Source organism: Manis pentadactyla, chromosome 8, assembly GCF_030020395.1.
Source record: "Manis pentadactyla isolate mManPen7 chromosome 8, mManPen7.hap1, whole genome shotgun sequence".
In the NCBI taxonomy this organism is placed as follows: Eukaryota; Metazoa; Chordata; class Mammalia; order Pholidota; family Manidae; genus Manis; species Manis pentadactyla.
Window position 1 is genome coordinate 101,695,104 of NC_080026.1, and position 14,741 is coordinate 101,709,844.

A 14,741-nucleotide genomic window follows, 5' to 3' on the forward strand; every position below is an offset into this window, starting at 1 on the left:
TGCCAAAGTAGTGTATGATTGTTAAGAGTTTTTTCTGTACCCTTATCTACGAAGTAGTATTTTATCATACTTTTTTGATATTTGCTAATTTGACAGATTGTATATTTCACTGTAAGTCTAACTTGCATTTCTCTAAGTAATCGTTTTGTTTAAAAACCGTTTGTATTTTTTTTTCCTGTGAACTTCATATTCTTTTCCTTTGCCTTTTTAGTTTGGGTTGTGGAGGTTTTTTTTTTTTTTCATTGCTTAATAGGACCTTATTACATATTCAGGAAATTAGCCTTTTAAGGATATAAATTGCATAACTCTCTTCCCCCATTGCCAATTTTCTTGACTTTGATTAGAGATCTTTTTTTGCCTTGGAGCAAATTTTGATTTTCATAAATTTAAATTTATTTTTCTTTTATGGCTTCTTGATTTTATATTGTACTTAGACTTTTTCTAAAAGTTGAAATAGTATTAAGGAATTATTTTTTATTACTTTGAGATAGTTCCAAAAAAATACTTAAATGGGTATAGTCTGAAAAAATTGATACAACTGCATGTGGGGCTAGTCCCACAGCAGTTACTCTACTGAATGTTTTATGTATCTTTTTCTTAACTTTTAAAAATATAATTTAAAGCATGTTTGTCATTTATCTCCAATCAGTATATTGTATTCTTCAGAGATTTTTATTTTTCATATCATATTCCCAAGATTCATTTATATTTAGTTGTAATCAATTTCACTGCTGTATAATATTCCATTGTGTATACTAAAATTTATCCATTCTCCTGTTGACTACTTAGATTTTTTTTTTATCTTATTGTGTTCCTGTCTTACACATGCCTGTGGTACACTTGCACAAGAGTTCATATTCCAAGGGGTGGACGTACTGGGTCAGAGGATGTGAAAAGGGCTATCTCATTGTGACTTGAAATAGCATTCTTCTGATTACTAATGAAATGCAGCATCTATTTGTTTTTATTGGCTATTTGTCTATTCTAGTTCCACTGTGTAAAATCCTTTTGTTCTTATCTTCTCTTTATTTTGCTATCCTTTTTTTAAATTTTTTTATTAGTGTGTAGGATTTCTTAATTCTTGATTTGAATTCTTCATCAGTTAAATATGTTACAAAGGCCAGGTGACAAATATTTTAAGGGTAGATTAGATTAGAAATATAAGCTGGCAAAGCTGACCTACACTATAATTAGGCAATAGGAAAATTTTTAGTCAAAGCAGCAAGTTAAAAGCAGTGCTGCATAATTTGGAAAAAGCAGTTGTTTATCACTCAGAAGACTTGGATTGTTTGCTTTCTAGGCATGTAACTTCCAGGTTTAAGATACTGTTTCTGAGCACCATGATTATCAGTAATTATTATCAAGCATGGTGTAACTGACTTCCGTTCACATGGATCCAGTTACTCAGTTCTTAAATAATTGCTTCTTTTTCCAATAAAAACTTTTTATTGTAATGCATTAGGAAATGTTTTTTAAGGAATGAAGATACAGGTGAAAAACCTCTTCCCAATCTCATTTCTTTCTTTTTTAAAAATATAACCACTCTTGACAGTCCATCTCTGTTCTACATCTTTTTATATGCTTTAACATAATAAATGTATATAAACAATTACTGTATATATTTGTGTTTTTAATTTTTATAAATGGGATTATATATACAATTGTTGCTTATTAATTTATGCTATTTTAAATATTTTTTCATACCACTATTGATAGAGGTATCTAAGTTTTATTATAGAGATAACCAACATTACTCTGGTGTTATTAGGAGTATTTTCTTTTTCTCAAAATAAGCAACGTGTAGTGTCAATAACAATAATAACAATAGTAGTTTACTCTGGGTCAGTTATTCTGAGTTTACATGTATCATCTCATTTAATTCTCAGACGACTATTAGAGGTAGGCATTATTTCTAACTTCCACTTTATGGTTAAGGAAACAAGGTACACCTTGTCCAAGTACACATAGCTGATAAATGGTAGAGCCAGGATGGAAACTTGAAGAGCCCTTAAGTGCATCTCTTGGTGTGATGGAGTCTCTATTATTGGCTGAGTTTATATCTGTAAAATTGATGAGGATGGTATTTTTTACTGAAAGTCTCATATTTTAAAACAAAGTAAGCAGATCAATGTAGATTTTATTAATGAATAATTATAAAAAATATATATTTATTGTAAATTTTGAACATAAAGTCTAAAAAGGAATCTAACAATCCCCTGAAACCAAGAACTACTATTATATGGCACTTCATAGCTTTTATGATGGGGAACTTTTTCAAATAATTTCCTTTTGGTTTTGAGATCTCTAGGGTTTTGTATGATGAAAACTGGCTTAAAGATGTCCATAGATTACCTTTCCTTATTTTTTAATTTTTTTTCATTGGTGAAGATTTGCATACTAGTTTGCAGTGTTTTTGATTTCTCTAACAAGTTTGTGGAATTAGGTTACCAGTAACCACCCGAATCAGTTGGCCTTTGCCCTTTGATCTTATAATTGTTCCATTTTCATCCTCTACATGCTGTTATTAGCTTTTAAAGTGTTTCTTGTTTTACTAGATCACATCACTTCATAAACCTTAGAATTCTGAGCCAGTGTTTTCCCCTTAGCCATATTTCTATTGATTTTCCCATGATCATGATTTTGCTGTTCATGCAAGGTACTTTGTTGATTCTTTTTTGAGAGCACTTACAGAGTTCAGGATTCTTAAAATACTGGAAGAAGAAAGTGATCTCTTCATATGCATTCTCCTTTAGAGTATATAAGGAAGTTTTCTGACACTTTGAAGCCTTACCATATAGTATGTTAGACTCTCTAGTTTTTCTAATGGGTTTTAAAGGATATGAATCTTTGGACCAGTGCCCATGAATTTTAAACAATAAAAAGCAATTAGTATTTTAAAAAATACTTAACTTGTTTTACAAACATTACTTTGTAGGTATCTGTAATGCGTGATGAGGATAAATTATTAAGGATTAAAATTAATGAACTGGAGAAAAAGAAAAACCAGTGTTCTCAGGAAATAGATATGAAACAGCGAACAATTCAGCAACTCAAGGTAACAGTTTTGTTTCTAAAAGTGGTTTAAGTAGATTCTGTTGGTATATTTCAGTGTCTAATTAAATGAGTTCTTTATAACAAACCCTCTTTTGACCTTTCTAGAATCTAAAAATAAATAGCATAAAATTAAATAAGGCCATAGTGATTTGCATCTAATGAGTAAAGAGCAACTTTACAATGGAGAAACCTGGCAGATATTACCTTAACCAGGTGTTTAAAAATAGTAGCATCACCAGTAGTAAGTGATATTGATGCTACATACTTCCTAATTTGATGTGACCAGAAGGGCACATATCTTCTGTACACAGTATTCTTCCCCCAAGTTCATAACCATAGTGTCATAGTGAAAACAACAGACAAAACCAAACTGAGGATATTAAAGTGTCAGGGCTATTAAAGAAAAGGATTACTGAGCAACTGTCATAGATTGGAGGAGATTAAGGCGAGATGATAACTAAATGCAGTGTTGTATCCTGTATGGGACCCTGGAACAGAAAAAAGGACATCTGTGGAAAAACTGGTAAATCCAAATATAGTCAGTAGTGTTATTAATAGTATTATACCAATGCTAATTTCCTTTTTCCATATAAAGATGATTATTTCCATGTTCTAAATAACAGCTACTAGACTCAACTGCTAATTTTTCTGTGTCCAATGTTAGTTTCTTGATTTTTAAATAAATAATACCATGGTAATATAAAACGTTAACATTAGGGTAAGCTAAGTGGAGATTATACAGGAAATCTCTGCCATCCTTGCAAGTCCTTTGTGGATCTAAAATCATTTCAAAATAAAAAGTAGAAAAAATGAAGCTCAGGTCTTATAAAATTGTGTTTTTAAAAGGATACTTAAAAACTACAATCTCTTTATAAGTGTTTATATTTTGCTTGACATTAATTAAATGGATTAGGCACCAATGAAAAAAATAATAATTTCCTGTATTCTTTGCATGTTTGCTTTTAAATGAAACAAACTAATGTATACTCACATGTAAACATATGATTTTAATTTCAAACTGAAAATGTTCTTAATAAAACAATCTATACTTTCTTAATACAATTCCAAGATTTCTAGGTTGTGTAATGATTCATTCTAAGGTTTACAAAGTGAGGGGATAAAAAGTGAAGTTAGATGAGATAGGGAGTGAAGGTGGATTGCCTGGCAGGTTAAAGCTAGAAGTGGAGGAGTTTCAGTGCCCATAATTTAATGCTGCCACTTAAGACTCCTGTTATTTTTTTCAAACCTCCCAATTACTTTCTATGTAGAGGGGATGGAGGGCCCCCTTTTTTTTTTTTTTTCATTTTAAGTTTACTGATGGTGAACTTTAAGGTTTTCTTTGTTCTTTCTATGTTGGACAGATAGTAAATCTCCATTTCTCCATTTCTGCTTTTTGTCATGTGTAAGAGAATGTGGTAACTTAAAATACTGAGTAAGTGAAATGACCGGACCGTAACTTTTAGGTAGATTAAAGCTATAACGTTGATACTAGTAATCAGCCTTGTAAGGATTTAGATTTCAAAGCTGATATTAAACTCTGTTTTTAGGTACCACTATTAAATATTGCTGTGTGTTTAAGTTATATTTGCATTTAACTCATATTCTTTCATTTTTCAGGAGCAGTTAAATAATCAGAAAGTGGAAGAAACTATAAAGCTGTATGAGAGAGTATGCAAAGGTCAGGGACAAACCTCTATTTTCAATACTAAAATGACTGCAAAATAGGTAGTTGCAATAACAATTGGGTTAGCATTTTCCTTTGAAAATTATAAAGGTCAACAAAAGGTGTGACTTTATCAGAAGAGAAAAGCATTGATTCTAGTGAGTAACTTAGCAACATCAAGTTTATTCTTAGAAAAATAACACATTAACAAATCCTCAGTCATTGATTTCCAGGTAATGACCATTATTTTGTGAAAAATAAAGTCAAAGTTACATAGGTCACAATGAGTGAAATAAATTTCTAAACAAAATCATGTGAAGAAAATACATCAAGTAGAATATTTTAACATTATTAAAAAATATTTTTTTTTAATTAAAAAAAATACTAAAGGCTCAAATCTTGTGCTAAATTATGCTTTTTTTAAAGTCAAATTGTATTGATATTTTGAAATATAAAATTACATTTGTACATAAACTATACATACTTCTGTTCATAAAATTATGCATATTCCTCTCCTCCCTCTCATTCACCCTTTAATTTCTTAGTTGAGTAGTAGAGCTGGGATTTGAACCCACTCTTAAGTTTCAGACTTTCCTCACTAATTCATGCTATTTGTACTCGGCCAACTAAGACAATCAGATTATTTATTTAAATAACTTGGACATTTGTGGGATTAACTTGGATGTGAAAAGTATATCTCTACATACAGTCCTACTTTCTCCTGCTTTTCTTAGGCCTTTTTCCCTTCACATCTCCTGTTTCCATAATCTTTTTAGGGATTTTCTTTACTTTGTTTGTTTCCTTTGTTAATGTTGGCAAATGTGAACCAATCTTAGCTATTCTGAAAAAGCATGCGTTTGTAACACAATATAGTTTCTATCATGTTTAAATTTTTCCTTTGTCAAATATCAAGAAGTGTGGGCATATGCGCACTTTCAGTACTTTGATCTGACTTGCATCTTCTCCATGCTCTTGAAACTTGCTCCCAGGCACTTGTAATCTACATAAGAAGTCTGTTAGTTTTTTGCAATCCCTACTTCCCTTTGTTTTTTGTATTTGACATTATTGTCCATGCTCTTTTCATCACTTTCATTTTTATATAGTATTTAAAAATTGTGTGTGTATTTTTTCTAAATATAAAAGTAATATTATTTTACCCCTTTTTGAAACTATTATAGTTTTCAGCTTTTGTGATCTATTCTCCACCAGTTACTTACTGCCTTTTTGTCAGAGTGAACCACAGCCACTTTGGCAACTTTCCTGATTAAGGTGGCATCAACTTTTCACTCTTGTTTCGTCCTTTGAGAGTTCATTCCCAAACAAATAGGTTGTTGAGGGTTTCCCTGGCTTCTACATTTCTATTTAAATATTGAGTGTTATTCACTTAGCTATTTTAGTAATTCTTTTTTTAAATTGAGATATAATACATATACCATAAAATTTACCCTTTAAAAGTATACAGTTTAGTGGGATTTAATATATTCACAAGGTTATATAATCACTACCACTAATTCAAGAACATTTTTGTCACCCCAGAAATAAATCCTGTACCCATTAATAATCACCCACTAGACCCTGTCAGGTAATAATCTACTTTCTGTCTCTTTGGTTTTGCCTATTGTAGACATTTCATTAAGTGATTTATACAATATATGTCCTTTTGAGTCTTACTACTTTCACTTAGCATAATGTTTTCAAGTTTCACTCATATTGTAGCAAGCATCAATACTTGATTCCTTTTTATGACTGAGTAATATTCCATCATATGAGTTAACCACATTTTATTTATGTATTAGTTGATGGACATTTGAATTCTGCTCTTTGGCTTTTATGACTGTGTTCAGGTTTTTGGGTGAACATACGTTTTCAATTCTCTTGGGGTTATTTATCTTAGAGTGTAATTACTGGGTCATATGGTACCTATATTTAACTTTTTGACAAATCATCAAATTTTCCACAGGGGCTACACTATTTTATATTCCTCCCAGAAGTAAATGAAGGCTCCAGTTTATTTTTCACTTTTAAAATTATAGCTATCTGTATTCGTTTTCTAGGGCTGCCTCCACAAACTACCACAAACTGAGTGGTTTCAAACAACAGAATTTTATTCTCTCACAGTCCTGAAAGGTAGAAATCTGAGATAAAGGTATTGATAGGGCTACACTCTTTCTGAAGAGTTTAGGGAAGAGTCTTCCCGTGTATCTTCTAGCTTCTGATGTTTGATGGTAATCCTTTGTTTCCTTGGCTTGTGATAGCATAACTCTAATCTGCCTCTGTTTTAAACTGGCCATCTTTCCTCTGGGTGTGTCTCTATCATTGTCTTACTCCTATATGTCTCTGTCTAAATTTATCTCTTGTTATAAGAACACTAATCATATTGGATTTAGGGCTCACACTAATCCAATATGAACTCATTCTTAACCTTATTACGTCTGTTAAGACCTGATTTCCAAATAAAGTCATATTCATAGTGGGTGGACATAGAGATTTTGAGAACACCATTTAATCTAACATCTTGGTAAGTAAAAAATAGTATGTCATTGTGGTTTTGGTTTGCATTTCCCTAATGATTAGTGATATTGAGCATCTTGTCTTCTGCTGTTGGCTCTTTGTGTATCTTCTTTGGAGAAATGTCTGTTCTAGTCCTTTGCCCATTTTTCAATTGGGTTGTCATTTATTATGGAGTTGTAAGACTTCTTCATATATTCTGGAGGCTAGACCCTTATCAAGTAATTGATTTGCAAATGTTTTTCTCCCATTCTGTAGGCTGTTTTTCACTTCTTGGATAGTGTCCTTTGATGCATAAAAGTTTCTAATTTTGATGATGCCCATTGACCTAGTTTGTTTTGACCGCTTATGCTTTAGGTGTTATGTTTTAAAAGGCTGTTGTGTAATGCATAGTCATGTAGGTTTTCTTCTAAGAGTTTTACAGTTTTAGCTCTTATATTTAGGTTGCTTATCCATTTTAAGTTAATTCATTGAGTATAATTTTGTACATTGTATGAGGTAGGTGTCTGACTTTATTCTTTTATATATGGAAAACAATTGTCCCAGCACCATTTGTTGAAAAGAAAACACCATTTGTTGTTATTCCCCCCTTGCATTCTCTTTACACTTTTGTCAAAAATCAGTTTATTTATAGACAATTCTGCTTCATTGGTCTGTACGTCTGTCCTTACTCCTGTACCATGGTGTATTGCTACTGTAGCTTTATAGTAGGTTTTGAAATCAGGAAGTATGAATTCTCCCACTTTTGGTCTTTTACAAGATTGTTTTGGCTATTTTGTGTCCCTTGTGTTACCACATGAATTTTAGGACCAATTTGTCGATTTCTGCAAAAAAGCCAGCTGAAATTTTAGTGGGGATTGTGTTAGTTCTGAGGATCTATTTAGGGAAATTGTCAACCTAACAATGTGGAGCATGAATGTGGGATATCTTTTCATTAGGTAGCCTTCTATAATTCCTTTTGGTGATGTTTTTAGCTTTTGGTGTGTAACTTTTGTACATCTTTTCTTAATTTATTTCTAAGTATTTTATTCTTTGTAATGCTAGTGAAAATGGAATTGTTTTTTTAATACCATTTTTGGATTGTTTATTGCTACTGTACAGAAATACTGTAGATTTAATCATGTTGCTTTTGTATCCTGCTACCTTGCTGAACTAGTTTATGAACTCCAATAAGGTTGTCTTCTTCTTTCTTTAGACTTTTTAAATACAAGATCATGTCATCTGCAAATAGCAAAAATTTTACTTCTTCCTTTCTATTCTGATTGTCTTTTATTTCTTGTTCTTGCCTAATTGCCCTGGCTAAAGCCTCCAGAACAATGTTGAATTAAAGTGTTGAGAGTGGACATCTTTGTCATATTCCTAATCTTAGGGGGACGTTTTTATTCTTTCACCATTATGCATTATGTTTGGAGGACAAGGGGTTTGTAGATGCCTTTTATCAGGCTGAGGAAATTAGTTCCCTTATGTTCTTTTATCATGAAAGGGTTTTGATGCTTTTTTCCACCCCTTTTAAGATGGTTATATGGTTTTGTCCTTTTATGCTATTAATATGGTGTTTTGCATTAACTGATTTTTATACGTTGAACCAAACATGCGTTCCTGGGATAACTCCCACTTGATTATGGTTTTTCGTAAGTTGGTGAATTCAGTTTGCTAGTATTCTGTTGAAGTTTTGCATCTATATATATAAGGGATATTTGTCTATAGTTTTCTTTATTAAGTGGTTTTGGAGTCTTACTAAATTCTGAACCTGAATGTCTCTTTCTACCCAAACTGTCTTAATTTTCTGATCCCTGTCTCTCATCTCTGCTGTTCCTAATGTTTAGACCATGGATTAGTGAATAGCTGCCCTCTGACCAAATCCAGCTCACTGCCTAATTTTATAAATAAAATTTATTGGAACATAGCAACATTCTTTTTTGTATTGCCTGTGGCTTCTTTCACATTACAATGACTGTAGTAAATAGTTGTGACAGGCCTTAAAATACTTCTATCTGACCTTTCACAGAAAATGTTTGCCAACCCCTGTTTTAGACTTCAAATAGTGTTTCCCCTCACCCTCAGACCCAACACCTAAATTCTATTACTTCTTTTCCCTAGTGACTCCTCATATTTGTTCTGTCTCATTGCCAGGCCTATGTCAAGGGCATTCTCCTGTGTAGCCACACAGCTGGACTAAATGTTTCTGAGGTTCTTCTTTCATTTTGTCATTTTTCTATTAACAATTTTCAGTCATTTCAGAAACATTGCCCACACAATAAACTTTCACCCTCTAGCTTGGCATTTCAGCTTGCTGTTTTTTAGCTTAATGCTGTATAACTTTTCTTTTTCTGTCCAGACTAATTTGTATTCCCTTATCTTGTCCTGCTCTATTTTGCCTCTTTCTGTGATAAAGAAGGCAAATAAAAGATCACATTTCTTTTGGAAATGTATGATCTCAAGAAAAAGACCCCAGAAGAAATTACTAATTAAAGCAATGAGTTTCTATATATTTGGGAAATTTTGAGAAATTTTTCTCTAAAGTCACATACAGCTCTACCTTACCTTTTTTTCCCTCTTTATAAACTCTTTCTTTTTTTAAAGACTACATAGTATTCCATTTCATTAGTATTACTCTATAACAATTTATTTAATACCTTTTTGTGTATGGGGGAGAAAAACATACATTCTCTTATAGGAAAGCCTTGAATGATGTACCAAAATTGATTAGGATAAAGAAGATAAAGCTAATTTTAATATATACTGAAGAGAATGCTATTGCAAGGAATAGAGTCCTTCATTTGACCGAAGACATGGTGTTGATCATAAATGAAACATAATTTCAAATTCCAATAGAGAGAATATTATATGCTAAGTTAGGTACAATTTCAGTTGCTTGTTTTTCCCAGTTGGGTGTTGCCCCTATTTTCCCAAATTTTAATTTAACAATAAATATTTGCAAAAGAGTCAGAAAGAGTCAGTAAGAATACTTACATACCTTTTATTAGATTCACTATTTTTAATTTTTCATTTCTTTTTGTTAAGGTATCATTGATATACAAGTTATGAAGGTTTCACATGAGCAACATTGTGGTTACTACATTCACCCATATTGTCAAGTTTCCCCTCCCCCACCGCATTGCATTCACTGTCCATCAGCACAGGAAGCTGCTATAGTTACTGCTTGTCTTCTCTGTGCTATACTGCCTTCCCTGTGCCCCCCTACATTATGTGTGCTAATCATAATAACCCTCAATCCCCTTCTCCCTAACTTGCCACCTGCTCTACCCACCAGCTTTCTCTTTGGTAACCGCTAGTCCCTTCTTGGAGTCTGTAAGTCTGCTGCTGTTTTGTTCCTTCGATTTTGCCTTGTTGTTATACTCCACAAATGAGTTAAATCATATGGGCTTTCTGCTCTTAGCTTATTTCACTGAGCATAATACACTCTAGCTCCATCCATTTTGTTGCAAATGATAGTATTTCTTCTTATGGCTGAATAATATTCCATTGTGTATATGTACCACATCTTTATCCATTCGTCTATTGATGGACACTTAGGTTGCTTCCATGTCTTGGCTATTGTAAATAGGGCTGCAATAAACATAGGGGTGCCTATGTCTTTTTGAATCAGAAATCTTGTGTTCTTCTGGTAAATTCCTAGGAGTGGAATTCCTGGTTCAAATGGTATTTCTATTTTTAGTCTTGAGGAACCTCCATATTGCTTTCCACAGTGGTTGAACTAATTTATATTCCCACCAACAGTGTAGGAGGCTTCCCCTTTCTCTACATCCTCACCAGCATTTGTTGTTGTTTGTCTTTTTGATGTTGGCCATCCTAAGTGGTCAGAGGTGGTATCTCATTGTGGTTTTAACTTGCATGTCCCTGATGATTAGCTATGTGGAGCATCTTTTCATGTGCCTGTTGGCCATCTGAGTTTTCTTTGAAGAAGTGTCAGTTCATATCCTCTGCCCAATTTTTAAACCCATTTTTTATTTGCTTTTTGGGTGTTGAGGTGTATGAGTTCTTTATATATTTTAGGTATTGACCCATTATTGGATGTGTTGTTTACGAATATATTCTCCCATACTATAGGATGCCTTGTTCTACTAATAGTGTCCTCCTTTGCTGTACAGAAGCTTTTTAGTTTGATATAATCCCATTTGTTCATTTTTCCTTTGGTTTTCCTTGCCTGAGGAGATGTGTTCAGGAAAAAGTTGCTCGTGTTTATATTCAAGAGATTTTTGCCTATGTTTTCTTCTAAGAGTTTTATGGTTTCATGACTTAGATTCAGGTCTTTGATCCATTTCGAGTTTACTTTTGTGTATGGAGTTAAATAGTAATCCAGTTTCATTCTCTTACATGTAGTGTCCAGTTTTGCCAACACCAGTTGTTGAAGAGGTTGTCATTTCCCCATTGTATATCCATGGCTCCTTTATTGTATATTAATTGGCCATATATGTATGGGTTTATATCTGGACTCTCTATTCTGTTCCATTGATCTATGGGTCTAGTCTTGTGCCAGCACCAAATTGTCTTGATTACTGTGGCTGTGTAGTAGAGCTTGAAGTCGGGGAGAATAATCCTCCCAGCTTTATTCTTCCTTCTCAGGATTGCTTTGGCTATTCGGGGTGTTTTGTGGTTCCATATTAATTTTAGAGCTATTTGTTCTAATTCATTGAAGAATGCTATTGGTATTTTGATAGGGATTGCATTGAATCTCTGTATATTGCTTTAGGCAGGATGGCCATTTTGACAATATTAATTCTTCCTATCCATGAGCACAGGATGTGTTTCCATTTGTTGGTATCTTCTTTAATTTCTCTCATAATGTCTTGTAGTTTTCAGAGTATAGGTCTTTCACTTCCTTGGTTAGATTTTTTCTTAGGTATTTTTTTCTTTTTGATGCAATTGTGAGTGAAATTGTTTTCATGATTTGTCTTTCTTCTAGTTCATCATTAGTGTATAGGAAATGCAACAGATGTCTGTATTAATTTTGTATACACAGACAGCTTTGCTGAATTCAGGTATTCTAGTAATTTTAGAGTGGATTCTTTAGGGTTTTTTATGTACAATATCATGTCATCAGTAAACAGTGACGGGTTAACTTCTTCCTTACCAATCTAGATGCCTTTTATTTCTTTGTGTTATCTGATTGCCATGGCTAGGACCTCCAGTACTGTTTCAAATAAAAGTGGATAGAGTGGGCATCCTTGTCTTGTTTCTGAAATTAAAGGAAAAGCTTATTGCTGTTAAGTGTGATGTTGGCTGTAGGTTTGTCTTACATGGCCTTTATTATGTTGAGGTACTTGCCCTCTATACATTTCATTGAGAGTTTTTATCATGATTGAGTGTTGAATTTTGTTGAATACTTTTTCAGCATCTATTCTGATGATCATGTGATTTTTGTCCTTTTTGTTGATGTGGTGTATGATGTTGATGGATTTTTGAATACTATCTTTGATACTATCATGAAAAATTTTGTACCAAAGTCTTTGTGCATACGTGTAATTATATTTGCAGGAGGAATTCCCAGCAGTTTAATAGCTGGCCTTAATGATGTATATTAAAAATTTTGATAAATATTGCTAAGCTGCTCTGCAACATGGTTATACCAGTTTATATTTATAGTGTAAAATAGTGTACAGTACAGTAGTGTACAGAGTGCTAATTTCCCCACAGTGTTGCCCATATTAAGTGTTTTGAAGCTTTAAACTTAATGCCAGTGTGATAAGTGAAACATAGTATCACATGGCTTTAAGCTTTTGTACTTGTTTTACATGCATCTGATATATGGAAATAAATTTGCACTATTACTGAGTATTTCCGGTATGCTGTTGTAAAGACATTTCTGTCTCCAGCTTGGGTGATATTCCTTCTTTTCACTGCCTGCCTGTTCTCGAATGTTGTGCTTCCACCTCTCCTCCCAGACGCTTCCCCAGGACATTACAGCACTCAGTGATGCTCTGCACTGAATGTTAAACACTTAAGTGCTGGTTTATTTGACAGTCATTTATTTAGTTATGGTAACTTATAGCTTATAGCTATCTTTAGATAGCTATGATGAGAAATTTTGTCTGTTTTTATGTTGCTTCATTTTTTTAAATTTCTTGCATATTTCTTGATTCTTTTCTGAAATAAAGTGTAAATCACTGGAGTCTGACTGAAAAAAAATTTTTTTTTTCCTTTACTGCTCCTGCTTTTCAATTAATAGTTAGCTAGCCATTAGGGAAGTTATCTGTGGTATCCTAGGACTTTCCTAATTGACAATTAGGTACTTAGACTCTTTTTATCTCTAGAGCAAAATACAGAATGAAAGAGGAAGGAGATTCTTTGGATAAACTTGTAATTAATTAATTGTATAATCTGAATGTATTTGCTTTTTGAAAGAAAGAATTTAGATAATACCAAGATTCCTTTAATCATAGGAAGAATTTTGTTTTATTCAATTTTTCTGTTTTGTTTGTTTTAAGCTTGCTTTATGTGTGTATTGAGGGAGACATCTTTTGAGATTTTTATCATTTTCAGTGTCACCTTTAGTGACCTGAGGTTGAGTTATACAGGCATATCTTGGAGATACTGCAGGTTCAGTACCAGATCACTACAATAAAGTGAATATAAGGTGAATAAAGCAAGTCAAATGGATTTTTTGGCTTCCCAGTGCATGTAAAAGTCATGTTTGTACATATCGGTAGTCTATTATGTATGTGATAGCATTATATCTGAAAGAGCCATATACATACTATAATTTAAAATATTTTATTGCTAAAATGCTGATCATCATCTGAGTTTTCAGTGAGTTATAATCTTTTTGCTGGTGGAGGGTCTTGCCTCAGTACTGGTGGCTGCTGACTGATAAGTATGTTGGTTGCCGAAGGGTGGAATGTCTATGGCATTTTCTTAAAATAAGAACAATGAAGTTTGCTGCACCAATTGACTTTTTCTTTCATGAACAATTTCTCTGTAGCATGCAGTGCTGTTTGGTAGCATTTTACCCACAGTAGATCTTTCAAAATTGGAATCAGTCCTCAAACCCTCGTGCTTTGTCAGCTATGTTTGTGGAATAATCTAAATCCTTTGTTGTCATTTCAACAATCTTCTCAGCATGTTCATCAGGAGTTAATTTCCATCTCAAGAGACCACTTTCTTTGCTCATCCATAAGAAGCAACTCCTCATCCATTCACATTTTATCATAAGATTGTAGCAATTAAGTCCATCTTCAGCCTCCACTTCCATAGAAATTCTAGTTCTACCCACCACATCTGCAGTGACTTCCTCCACTGAGGCCTTAAACCCCTCAAAGTCATCCAGAGGGTTGGAGTCAATTTCTTCCAAACTCCTATTAATGTTGATATTTTGACCACCTCCCATGAATCACCAGTGTTCTTAATGGCATCTAAATTAGAATGGTGAATCCTTTCCAGAAGGTTTTCAATTTACTTTGAATAGATCCATTAGAGGAATCACTATCTATGACAGCTATTGCTTTACAAAATGTATTCCTTCAATAATAAGACTTGAATATCAAAATTTTTCCTT

General features: G+C 33.0%; 1 protein-coding gene across 2 annotated transcripts in view; it reads left to right on the forward strand.

Annotated features, from left to right (window-relative positions):
- Positions 1-14,741, forward strand: part of KIF20B (kinesin family member 20B) — a 102,926-nt gene that overhangs the window by 36,112 nt on the left and 52,073 nt on the right. For both annotated transcript variants that reach the window (XM_036928789.2, XM_036928790.2), the window contains exons 21-22: positions 2,936-3,055; positions 4,672-4,732. In XM_036928789.2, the coding sequence (XP_036784684.2) occupies positions 2,936-3,055; positions 4,672-4,732 (181 nt within the window). The remainder of the gene's footprint in view (positions 1-2,935; positions 3,056-4,671; positions 4,733-14,741) is intronic.